The 13,595-nt window shown below is 36.1% G+C and overlaps 1 protein-coding gene across 1 annotated transcript; it reads left to right on the top strand.

Annotated features, from left to right (window-relative positions):
• Positions 1 to 648: 648 nt before the first annotated feature.
• Positions 649 to 9,510, top strand: LOC107687009 (probable ATP-dependent RNA helicase DHX58). Its single transcript, XM_016484149.1, has 12 exons — positions 649 to 742; positions 1,624 to 1,797; positions 1,896 to 2,100; positions 2,856 to 3,046; positions 3,255 to 3,368; positions 3,468 to 3,600; positions 3,685 to 3,870; positions 5,480 to 5,727; positions 5,907 to 6,218; positions 6,334 to 6,524; positions 8,222 to 8,315; positions 8,468 to 9,510. The coding sequence occupies exons 1-12, from the start codon at positions 731 to 733 to the stop codon at positions 8,669 to 8,671; spliced, it is 2,064 nt and encodes a 687-aa protein (XP_016339635.1). The 5' UTR covers positions 649 to 730; the 3' UTR covers positions 8,672 to 9,510.
• The last annotated feature ends 4,085 nt before the right edge of the window (positions 9,511 to 13,595 follow it).

The raw sequence follows: 13,595 nt of genomic DNA, 5'->3' as shown, positions 1-13,595 counted from the left end.
AGATGGAGTACATGGAGTTTATAGGGAAGTTATTTATTAATATACATGTGTGTGGGTGGGTGTAATTTATAATGTGTTTTATGATATTTTGACAATTCTAATCTTTAATTAAATAGGGTAATTTATTTAAGGTCAGTAAGATATAGACAAGATGAAAAATCTTTTTTTTTTATCTTGAGAAGTTATTTTAAAAAATTTACATTTTTTTTTAAACAATGCATTTATTTATTTATTTAATTGAATATTGTCTGTTTCCATAATGTGTTTGTTTTGATCAGAGCATGACTAACAGGCAGATGACAGGCCAATCGTTCAGTTTTGATTTCCCAACATCACTGACTGCCAAATGGGGCCCCATTTAGGTCTCTCTCTATTACTTTCTTCTGCCCTCATTCCAGCTTCTGCTCTCTACATTTACGAATCAAATTCTGTTTCAGTCCACATCACTGCTGTGCCAAGGGGCAATCATAGAAAAACAAGCCTCTGATAACAATTGACAGAAACAACTCATTAAAAAGTTTATTTTATTTCTTCTACTAACAGTCCACAGATGCCTGCTGTCGTTGAATTTGGCCCCTATTTTGTTGTATGTCATTCATCTCCTCTTGTCGGACCCTTTCTCTGTTTTTGGTTTCGTTTTCTGCTCAGCAGGCTCAAAAAGGGACCGTTTTAAAGACCAGAGGAGGTTCAGCCTCTCAAAGTAGCTCATAGACCCCTCAACACTACAGTAATGGCAGCACAGGTGAGTGAACATACTGATCTGTTCAGATATAGTTATTTGATCTTAGTTTATAGTCCTTTATAGTCTTTCCATTTAAAACTGTAAGCAAAGTAGTAGCTTTGACATTTTTAACATGGAATATTCGTTTGAAGATTAATTATAAATAATGAGACTTATGATTAGACCACCAGTTGTTAAAGGGAGAGTTCACCCAAAAATGAAAATTTTGTCATCTATTTACTCAGTCAAGTTGTTCCAAAGTTTCTTTGTTCTGTTGAACACAAAAGAAGATATTCTGAAGAGTGTTGGTAACCAAACATTTCCTGGCAGCCGTTGAATTCCATAGTATTTTTCCCTACTATGTAAGTCGATGGCTACCAGCAACTGTGTGGTTGTCAACATTCTTCAAAATATCATCCTTTGTGTTCAACAGAAGAAAGAAACTCGCAGGTTTGGAACAACTTGAGGGTGAGTAAATGATGACAAAATTTTCATTTTTGGGTGAACTCACCCTTTAACAGAGATTATTGGTGAAACTACCAACATTTCACCTTAAATGCTTATGAGAAAGTTATAAAAGTTAAGAAAAGTTCTAAAACATTCTCTCTGGTTTCCACAATTCTTATTAAACCTGTTTCTTACTGTATCTTCCGATTGGCACTGGATCGGTTTATTCATAATCGCACTACATTGGTTAATCTGTAATGATCTGAATGTATGAGTACCTTTTTTTTCCACCAGAAAATGACTAATCAGATGCATTATTGTGCCCGAAGCTTCAGGAAATGCGTCAGTCATTTCAGTCAAACCATTTTAGTATGTGTGGTGACGAAGCTGATCATTTCTGACAACGTAAATAACTATCATTATTGTACCGTGTTTTGCTGACTGTTTGATTGTAGATGGACTTCAACCTTAGACCGTACCAGGAAGAGGTGGTGCAGACAGCGCTCAGAGGGGAGAACAGCATCATCTGGCTGCCCACCGGTGGAGGAAAAACCCGTGCTGCGGTTTATGTCACTCATAATCACCTGGAGACCACAGCCAATGCCAAAGTGGCAGTGCTCGTCAACAAGGTAAAGCCAGTTTTGTGCTTTATCACTTTGGCTCTGTGCATTATTACTCTCATTGTATTTAGATTTACATGTAGAGTTTTCATATCCATTGTTCTCAGGTGCATCTAGTTGACCAGCACTTCGCAAAAGAATTCAAGCCTTATCTTGAGAGTAGATGCAAGATAACAGCCATCAGTGGGGACAGTAATGAGAAAGACTTGTTTGGGCGTCTAGTCAAGGCCTCAGACCTGGTCATCTGCACGGCTCAGATCTTGGAGAATGCCCTGATTAACATGGAGGAGGAAAAACACGTGGAGCTGACTGGTAACAGATGATTCTGCATGACACACCATGATATATAATGCCTTACAACAGTTTTACACACAGTGCATGAATGTAAACTTGACTTTTTCCATGAATACGGTACACTTTGGTTGGCTTTTTGCAAGTATTAGAGGAACAATTCCCATGCTTTATTGTTTTGAGGCTTTGCTATCCTTTGCTATTGCACATATATTACTATTGCATCCTTCTTGGTTGTATTGAACAATTAAAACCATACAACTAACCATAATAATCTGTTGAATTGGTATACAAACCAATATGTAAAAACCTTTTGATTAACTTATTTGAACAATTCACTATTTTTAATTATTAACCCAAAAATATACGTTTATCAGTAACTACAAACCAAGTAGCACCTTCTAAGCGACAGTTTAATTTAGGCTAAATCTGCAACACTTTGACCCATTCTGGGATAGTTTGTTTATTTATTTGTTTGTTATACATAAATATTTTGTATATTTAATTTTGATGTTAATGTTAATTGCTGTACAATTACGAAATCACATAAACCATAATTTGAAACATTTTTGAGGTTGAAAACCTTACAGAAAAGGCTTCAAATTAAAACGGCTCAATATTTATTATGATCTTCTAAGGTAGACAATCATTTGAAGGTTAAGCATTTCCATTCACTGACTACGTCATTTAATTGATTTTGTAAAAGTTTTGAGTCGAAAACATGATGACGTACTAATATGCAATTTTAACAATACCCTTCATTCGTCTCTATTCAGACTTTACCCTGCTGGTAATAGACGAATGTCACCATACACAAAAAGAGAGTGTCTATAATAAGATTATGGGCCGCTATGTTGAAAAGAAATTGAGAAAAGAAGGGAATCTGCCTCAGATTTTGGGCCTCACCGCATCACCTGGTACAGGAGGAAATAGGAAACTGGATAAAGCTGTTGATCATGTACTGCAGGTGTGTTTAAATGTACACATTAGGACTGGGTAATAAAGCTGAAAATTCAATTCAAGTCATGTTTGCCCACACTCACACCAAAGATTTAATATCAGATATATGACCCATAATGGACATTAATACAAATAGAAACATCAGGTCAAATGAAAACTAATTTATTTTGTGCTGTGAACTAATGAAAGAATCTCTTTTTCTCTCTCATTCTCAGATCTGTGCCAATCTGGACTCAGTAATTGTGTCCACCAAGAATTTTACACCAGTGCTACAGGAAGTCGTCCCCAGACCCAAAAAGCATTATGACATTGTTGAAAGAAGAGCTCTGGTACTTTCCTCTGTGTGCTTTCAGATTGTGTGATTCTATAAAACTGCTTAAATATTCAAGACCAATAAGTGTGTGTATGTTTGTTTGTGTGCGCAACAGGATCCATTTGGCGACCACTTGAAGTCAATGATGTCGATGATTCATGAGATTATGCCGTCAACGGTGAGTCGCAGCCTGCGAGAGATGGGCACCCAGGAATATGAAGCTGACGTGGTGGAACTAGAAAAAACAGGTTATTGACACTACAATTGTAAGTTGTACATTCTCAATCCCCTGCAAAGGCATGACTTGATTTGATGGTGTGTTTGTGTGTCAGGTGTAAAGACAGAGAACAGACTGATTGCTCAGTGTGCTTTGCACCTGCGGCAATACAACGACGCTCTTCTCATTAATGACACTGTTCGCATGGTGGACGCGTTCCGGGGTCTAGACGAGTTCTACAATTCACGGAAAACTAAATTGCTGGATGGGACAGACATCTTTCTCCAGGGACTTTTTGATGGTATGGATTGTTTACTGTGCTGTTGACTATTGTGATTCTCTTAAAGGGACAGTTAACCCCCCAAAACTGACCTCAATGTTGTTACAAACTTGTATGACTTTCATTCACACATACAAATAATAACACAGATGGAGAAATTTTGCATGCTATTTTTCCATACAGTGGAAGCTGAAGGGCTGTTTTTGACGTCACATCGTACTTCAGCTTCTCATCAAACTTTCTGTCCAATCAAATGCTCTCAAGAATCTTAAGCGCCCGCCCCCTACACTATAAAGACACATAGAGTAACGCTGCGTGTTTCTAAGCATTTCAGGGGACCTTTAAGTTTCAAAAAGGACAAAAATATATTGGCACCACAGTGGTTATGGGCCAATGTTACATTTTTTTTGTATTTCATCAGTCAGTATTAGATACAGTGGGTACGGAAAGTATTCAGACCCCCTTCAATTTTTTACTCTTTGTTATACTGCAGCCAAGCAAAGGGTCTGAATACTTAGGACCATGTGATATTTCAGTTTTTCTTTTTTAATAAATCTGCAAAAATATCAACAATTCTGTGTTTTTCTGTCAATATGGGGTGCTGTGTGTACATTAATGAGGAAAAAAAAAAAACTTAAATGATTTTAGCAAATGGCTGCAATATAACAAAGAGTGAAAAATTGAAGGGGGTCTGAATACTTTCCGTACCCACTGTATATCTGCTGATATTATATATTTAAATATATTGATAAGGTAACACTTTAATATAGGGACCAATTCTCACTATTAACTAGTTGCTTATTATCATGCCTATTATTAACATATTGGCTGTTTATTAGTACTTATAAAGCACAGATTAATGTCTTATTTTGTATGGCCATATTCTACATCCCTAATCCTACCCAACACCTAAACTTAACAACTACCTTACTAACTATTAATAAGCAGCAAATTAGTAGTTTGAGTCAAAAGTCGTAGTTAATGGTTTATTAATAGCGAGATTTAGACATTAAAATAAAGTGTGACCATTAATAAATATTTACTTTTATTACATTTAGATTACCTTTCTGTCATCTAACACTCAAAGTTATTATTTAAGAAATAGTAATAATTTATTAACACAGTTAAATGCAATCTTTATTTAATTTCAAAATTAATTATAATTTTTATGCTGTAATTTATCATTTTGTGATGTCTATATTCACATGTAGGATTTAAAACCATTGATTTTAGTTTTTTGTGTTTCATTTTTAATTTATTTAGGCTAAATAGTATAGAATTTTAATATAATTCATTGGTTATCTACCATAATATGAAAATAATTATTGGCCAGAATCGGTGCAAAAAACACCATAAATGTAGTCCACTTGATTTGTGCACTATATTCCAAGTCTTGTGAAGTCATACGATAACTTTTTGAGGGAAACAGGCTGAAATTAAAGTCATTATTCATTGATAAATTTGCTTTCTGCTTATAAATCTCGGTTATATTTGTGCATATTCAGATTACTATCCCTTTATTGGTGGTCTATGTTGACAGCAAAATCTTTGTTATTAGCAATCAGCTTATAAAATCTGAACCAATCACTCAAATGATGACAGATAATCCTGCTCTTCTGTTTCTGCTCAGAGAACCGCATGGAGCTTAAACTGCTGGCACTGGATGACCGCTACGAAAACCCCAAACTGGCCCGTTTGCAACGCACATTGCTGGATGAGTTTAGTGACAAAAACTCTCATGGTATCCTTTTCTCAAAGACCCGCAGGGGCACCCATTGTCTTTATGACTGGGTGAACACCAACCTTGCGCTGCTGAGGGTCAACATCAAAGCTGGCATTCTCACTGGAGCGGGTACAGGTGCAAATCACATGACCCAGGTACTTTCACACAAGAAAACGTCTCAAATGGTTTCCCTAAAAAGCATTTGTTCGTCATGTTTACTTGAAGACAAACATCTAATATACAGTATTTACAGACTAAAAACAGACTAATTCTGAATTTAGTTATAACTTCCTCTACTTCCTATTTCTGTCTGCTTTTTTGTGTTTGTGCTTAGAATGGACAGAAGGAAACCATACAACAATTTAGAGTTGGAGTCCTCAACCTCCTCATCTCCACCAGTGTAGCTGAGGAAGGACTTGATATTCCAGAATGCAACTTAGTTGTACGTTACGGGCTGTTGACCAATGAGATTGCTCAGCAGCAGGCCAGTGGGCGGGCTCGAGCTATGAACAGCGTCTATTCAGTGGTGGCTGAAGAAGGTGGGCGTGATCTACGCAGGGAACTTATCAATGAGTATCTAGAAAGTCTGACTGCAAAAGCTATTGACCAAGTGCAGCAAATGAGTCCCAGAGAGTTTAGACATAAGGTTTGCAATTCATTTTCGCATTCATGTCAAATAATAGAAAAACTTGAAGTATTCATATTCCATTGCCTTCACATTTTACCATAAGGTCTTTTTTCTGGTTCTTTATTCCTGTCAGATATCCGAGCTCCAACAAATCGCTGTTCTGATTCGAATCCAGGCCGAGAGGAAAAAGGATGAGAGGAAGCAACGCTATAGTCCTGGTCAGGCTCAGTTTCAATGCAGAGGATGCTTCTTGCCTGTCTGCAGTGGAGAAGAATTAAGAAAAATAGAAAATACACACCATGTCAACATCAACCCTGAGTTTGTGTGAGTTATTCCTGAATACATCACAGTCAGTATCACAGACCAAATAGACATTAAATAATTCTGAAAAATGTGCAACTGAGGAGAGTGTTTAATGAAATACAGTACACTACCATTCAAAATTTTGGGGTCATTAAGTTGTTTTAAAGTTTTTGAAAGAGGTCTCTTATGCTCACCAAGGCTGTATTTATTATATCAAATATACAGTAAAAGCAATAATATTGTGAAATATTATCATTTAAAATGACAGCTTCTATTTGATTCTATTTTAAAATTTAACTTAGTCCCGTGATGGCAAAGTTAGATTTTTAGCAGCATTACTTCAGTCTTCAGTGTCACATGATCCTTCAGAAATCATTCTAATAGGGATGTAACGATTCACTCAACTCATGATTCGATTTGATTCACGATACTGATTTCACGATTCGATTTTCTCATGATTGTCAAAATTAGATTTAAGACAAATTATAAATGAAAAGGTGTCCTTTTATTATTGCTTGGACAAATGCTGCACATTTCTTTGTGAAACAGAAATATGTCAAATAACAAAACTAAATTGAAATTTTAAAACAAACCCTAAATCTAATCAAATAAATAAGACCAAAAATCTCTTAATGTAAACAAAGGCTACCTGCACTCTTTCCATTCAAAATTAGAGGCAACCACTGCATTTGAATCACAATCCAAACAAAGATGCTGAATACATGCAGCATGAGCAGTTTTTTTAAATCTAAATTAGATTGCATAATTTGACATTTTAAAACAAAAACGGAATGCTCTGACTTAAGTTTTGTGAAACTATACTACATAAAACATCTGCGCGAAACAGCAGAAGCTCTGAATGAGACGCAGATTCAATCTCTGACAGCAGGAGGCGCTGATGGAACAGCAGCGATACAGCGTTTCCTTGGTTACCGCTGTAAACAAAGCAGAGCAGCGCTTATGAACGCTGCTTTAATATGAATTATACAGAGACTACATTAAAAGAAAATACTATCTAAACTTTTCCAAAGACAGTCAGTTCCCCTCAGAGATACTTTCATATAAACTCCAACCCCCAAATGTATCGCGATTCGTTTAACATCTCAACGAATCGATTTGAAACGTCACATATTTGTATCGATTTTCAACCGGCTCGTGGTGAATCGTTACATCCCTACTTTCTAATATGCTGATTATTATGTTGAAAACAGTTGTGCTGCTTAATATTTTTGTGGAAACTGTGATACATTCATTATTTTCAGGATTCACTGTTGAATTGAAAGTTCAAAAGAACAGCATTTATTTGAAATAGAAAACTTTTGTAACATTATAAAAATCACTTTGTCAAAGAAAAAGTCACTTTGGATCAATTTAACGCATCCTTGCTAAATAAAAGTATTAAAAGTATAATTTCTTTCCAAAAAAATAAAAATAAATAAAATTTAATTTAAAAAAATAAATAAATAACATCTTAATTCCCCCAAACTTTTGAATGGTAGTGGCATTTATGTTATATTCTTAGAAGCACATTTTATTACTCGAGTGCATAATAGTAAAATTATGATAAAACCATTTGTAATAAACATACTTAATGTCTTAATAATGTATAAAATCAAAATATGCTTGCAAAATGGGTTTGATTGATAGCTTATGGGACAGAAAATGAATGAATGAAGTCAATGGTCCCTACCATGATCAAAAACAATTATACTTTATAGGAGGCATTATAGAACAGGTGGGCAGGTCTTTCTGGAGAGGAGCTTTGAAGATTGGGAGCCTGGACAGGTTATCAGCTGCAACAAATGTGGAAAGGTACAGATAGTGTTAGCTTACACTTCAAAAAAAAAAAGAAGAAGAAGAATAAATCACATGTTGTATAATAAATGTATCCAACTAAACACAGGAAGAAGTCCTTAAGAATACTGACCTACATTTCTTCATCCCTCCGTCTCTCTCTTTCTCAGGACTGGGGAATGGAGATTAGGTTCAGGAGTGTGGTAATACTCCCCTGCTTAAAAATAAAAAACTTTTCCTTGAAGACTCCTGGAGGCAAATCCACTCCCAAGCAGTGGAAGGATGTTGAGTTCCAGGTGAAAGAGTTCAACTTTCTTGAGGACATGAGCAGCCGTTTCCCTGACCTAGACTTAGATGACAGACACACCATTTAAACTCTTAAACACTTACTGTGTCAGATTTTCTGTCTACAGTGAGTACTTGTGTACCAGTGGTTTTCTACTTGTAGGTAATGGAGGTACTGCAAGAGGCCATCGATTGCTGTTAGTTACAAACTACTTAGCATCATTTAAATATGAAATGATCCATCCTGATCATGCTGATTATCCATCTTTGTTGTTCATGGATGTTGGGGGCAGTAGATGATTTTGTGCTTGGTTGTGAGTGTCAAAATACAGTTGGGAATCTCTGTTCCATATAATATATCTGTCTGTACTCAAAATATAGTTTTAAATTGTTTACTTAGTAGTTTCTGTCGTGTAAGAGTTTTATTTGCGTTTGTCTGAGAAAGGTGTGTGTGTGTGTGTGTGTGCTTTGATGGTATTTTTATTTTTAACAATCTCATTGATTATTCTGGTGTCCATCTCTGGGATCAGGACTGTGCTGCTCAGATTATTAGTTATTGTTGACATTAATGTGCAATATGTCTCTACATTTATCTGAAGCTCTTAATGGCCCTCATTGAGCTCTAGTCTGCTCAGACTGTCGCTTTCAGATTGCTTGAACATTTACATATATTCATTTAACAGATGCTTTTATCCTAAGTGACTTACAAATGAGGAGAAACATGAACATGTTTCAAAATCTGTGAGCCTTCATTTACAGACTGCTTACAGGTTTGTTTATAGCACTTAAGTATGTTTCTCACAAAACATAACAAGAAAATATGTATAACGAATGTCTTGCCATATGTCTGACCTTTTTACATTACTGCATTACCACATGAGAGTCTGTATATCACATCTAGAATATATGATTTTTCAGAATGTATAATAAAACAATTATGCACTGTATTTGATGTATTTTCGTCCTTGTAGTTGCTACTCAAGTGGATACTTACTGTTATGAACCTGTGTGTGAGGAAAGACTACAGTCGTAGATATATTTCAAAATGTGGAGATTCTGATTGATTTTTGATAGTATTTAGCGTAAACCACTAGATGGCGCCAAGCAGTCTTGCTTTCCGGTCGTGTTAATTGTTGTCAGATTTCTCTAGTTAATTAGTTCTCATTTGCACATTCGATTTGCCTTGTTTCAACACTCTTTGGTTTGTTCTAGGGTTTAGCCAAACCTGTAAGTTGAGAAGGAAGTAAGTGACGCTTGTCATTAAAAAAGTAATTAGTCTATTACAGGGGTTCTCAAAGTCTACATTCAAAGGTCCAAATCTGAATTTTCATCAGTGTCAAAGGTCCGGACTGGGTTATTACAAAACTTGTTTTTAATAAACATACATAACATGCATAACAAATATTATTTATTTTTGAAAAACTAAAGTGTAAAAGTGGCAAAACAATTAATTTAAGTGTCAGCAATAGAGGTCGACCGATAAGGGTTTTTCTCTGGCGGATGCCGATATTTAGAAATCAGGGCAGCCTATGGCCGATATATGATGCTGATTTTTTGGCCGATTTTTTTTCCCCTTTATCTCATAAAAGCGAGTTTGAGTAAATGATTATTGCAGGGCACAAGATGGTAATAGTAGTAGTAGTAGTAGTAGTAGTAGTAGTAGTAGTAGTAGTAGTAGTAGTAGTAGTAGTAGTAGTAGTAGTAGTAGTAGTAGTAGTAGTAGTAGTAGTAGTAGTAGTAGTAGTAGTAGTAGTAGTAGTAGTAGTAGTAGTAGTAGTAGTAGCCTAATTCATAGTAATAATACATGGCTCAAAGCACCTTCTCAAAACCGTTCTGAAGCATGCTTTTTGTTTATGTTTGCTGACACACCAGTGTTTCTCCCAGACTTGCAAATGCACATCCATTCTCTGCCAGCAGGAGGCGCTGTTGGAGCGGAGATATAGCGGTTTCCCCGGTAACGGCTGTAATCAAATACAAACCCCTAGGAAAGACGAAATGAAAATGACGGCAAAGCTTTTCTGAAGACGGTCGGTTCTTTTCAATTATACATTCGTATAAAAACACCCGCGCTGCATTTTAATTTTGAAACGTGCAGTGCTCAGTTTATTCAACGAAGTAGAATCCTTTTGGAAAATCTATTTGTGGCGGTCAGTTTTGATTCTGTGACGGGCCGCCACAAATAACTAAATGTATGGGAAACACTGGACACTGCTATAAGTCAAATGTCCATAATCTAAGTGATAACAAAAATAAATAAATAAAAAATTACTCATGTTAGCGGTGAAATGTCATCCGATTATGTCAAAGGTCATACGCTCACTGGATATCATGACAACAAATGTCATGAAGGAAAAGTTTCAATATCTCGCCTTCGCTTTCATTTCGGACCATCTCCAAAAAGACATTAAAAAACTAAACGTAGGATTTACAAGTTTAACATGCGTTTATCAAAGTAGGAAATAATTAGTGTTCTTGAAATATGAAATTGGGTGGGGTCCGGACTGAATTCCCTCCGGACCGGAGTCCGGACTTTGAAAAGCACTGGTCTATTATGTTCACAGTTCATCTACCTTAGCCATTGTGTTCTTTCAGTCTGCACATGGGTTCAAAACTAACTGGATGTCCAGGAGGTCAGGTCAGGTGCTCAGGGTTTTTTTTTTCTTTCTTCTTTTAAATACAAAGAGCCATGTTAAGACCTCGTTGTGACAATGTTATGAACAATTAGCCTAGAGCACAACTACATTATGCTGATGTGTATATTATATGAAAAAACACTTCTTTGTTTTTCCATGTGTGCGTCAAGGTCTTCAGGCAAGAAAATATATATATATTATTTATATTTATTATATATGTATTGTAGGCCTATATATGTAATCAAATGTGCAGGAATCAGCGGAATCAGTGGAACTGGCTCTCTGGGCAATTAGTAAATAAGTATCTGCAAATTAGATGGCGGACGAACTTTGAACAAATATTCATGTGTTATTGTAATGTTAAATGTAATCAAAGCAAAAGAGAGCCAGAGCCATAGGCCTGGGGTTGACATAAAGGGTAGTGTTGTGCCAGTGTGGTTTTGCATGGATCAGTGCCTCAGCAATGCCCAGAGCACACATTTAAACACATACACAATGCCCGCAGAACAAATCACACACACACACACACATACACATGCTGCTCATTTACACAGACTTTAGCAAGGACATTCAAAGTCAAAGCTAAAATTCTGTCAGACAGACAGGAAGAGCTGAATCACAGATGTACAGACATAGCTTTAATTCAGTTCTCTGCTAACACAGTCTTCCTTTATGTAGCATGTTGATTTTCTCATCATGCCTATATTTTTTGCTTTCTGTGAGTACATCACCTGTGCATGACTGTAACTTTAGCGGTCAGAGCAAATATTACTGTCTGTAATATCTGTCTGTTCCCACTTAAACAAATAAATGGACATTATTATGTGAGAAGAAAGAGATGTGATCTAGCTAACTCTGTGTAGGCCTACGGATTGTTGACGGGGCAACGGTCCAATATACAGTTTAGTGTACAATAATATTTGACCACTAAATGCTGCTACTGACCAATCAGAATCAAGTATTTCAGTGAGCTGTGTCAGACAGTTTAATGTAGACACTGTTTTCAGCAAACATGAGGAGAGATCACATAGCTTAACTACAGATTTTATGGAGGGTTACATTGAAAGACCCTAAATAGAGTCTAGCAACAGCTATGGGTCAGAAATATAGGCAACACTACAGCATGTACATAAGTGCACATGGCACAGATGTTGTTGGTGTGTGTTGAGCTCTGGACTGGCTTTATCAGACAGGATTAATCATGTCAGCAGGGTTCATAGGTGTGTTTAAGTCTGTTTGTGTAAGTCGCTCTCTAGTGCTTCCTGTGTGTGTGTGTGTGTGTGTGTGTGTGTGTGTGTGTGTGTGTGTGTGTGTGTGTGTGTGTGTTCATAGAGACCCAGGTGCAAAAGAGATGAAGGAATGGAGATGGATGAATAGACTCCGCCAAGAAGGCAAACCCAAATATTCCTCCCGCTGTCAGTTTAAAATGACTCAGCACACATATAGAGACTGAGAGACATTCCTCTTAGTCCAACAAAGACTCTGTAATCGAAACCAAATGTTATGAAAGCTCTTACCCAACAGATAGTTATGGTCACTTCAAAAGGATTATAAAACAGCTTTGAACGTAAATACGGACATGTCTCGTTAAATAAATCTATATTTCCAAAATTCCTTTCCTCATTCTGTTGTAGCTAAACATGGTTTTTAATTACTCATGCTCAAATGCAAAAGCTGACCAATTCAGAAGCATATGCTTTCCTTTTGTGTCCAGCTTGTAAACTGTTTTTTTCAGTCTATATATAAACGTCTGACCACACTAACAACATGCTGAACCTGTATATAGTTTACTATATAAAAGACAATGAGAGACTGTATGAGTGATTAAAGGAATAGCTCACCCAAAAATGAAAATTGTCACTTACTTTCATGTTGTTCCAAACCCTTATTCTGCTTTTATTTCATGTAGCTCAAAAAGTGAATTTTGAAGAATGTTAACATGTCTTTTTCAGATCATAGTAATCTTTGAAGATCCTAAAAGAACAACATAAAGTGGTTTAAGACTCATGTGCTAAGTCTTTTGAAGCCAAACTGAAGTTTAGGTTTGTATTCACTAATTTTCTTCTCCTCTAATGAGCTGATAATTCAAGAACCGTTGCAACTGGATCATCACTCTTAAAAATGAAGGTTCTAAATTGGCATCTATGATTCCGTGAAGAATATTTAATGTCCATAGAAACTTTCCATTGTGCGAAAGATTCTTTATAGTAGAAAAAGGTTTATCAGATTATTACAATTTTTCACACTGAGGAAAAAAAAAAAATTCTTATAATAAAAATTAACTGAAAGGTTCTTTGGGGAACCCAAAATGGTTCTTCCATGGCATCGTTTTTAGAACCTTTATTTTGAAGAGAATTGAACTTAAATAAGTTGATACCTT

Source organism: Sinocyclocheilus anshuiensis, unplaced genomic scaffold (assembly GCF_001515605.1).
Source record: "Sinocyclocheilus anshuiensis isolate Anshui unplaced genomic scaffold, SAMN03320099.WGS_v1.1 scaffold1287, whole genome shotgun sequence".
In the NCBI taxonomy this organism is placed as follows: domain Eukaryota; kingdom Metazoa; phylum Chordata; class Actinopteri; order Cypriniformes; family Cyprinidae; genus Sinocyclocheilus; species Sinocyclocheilus anshuiensis.
Note: the sequence above shows the minus strand (reverse complement) of the source record. Positions and strands in the feature narration are given on the sequence as shown.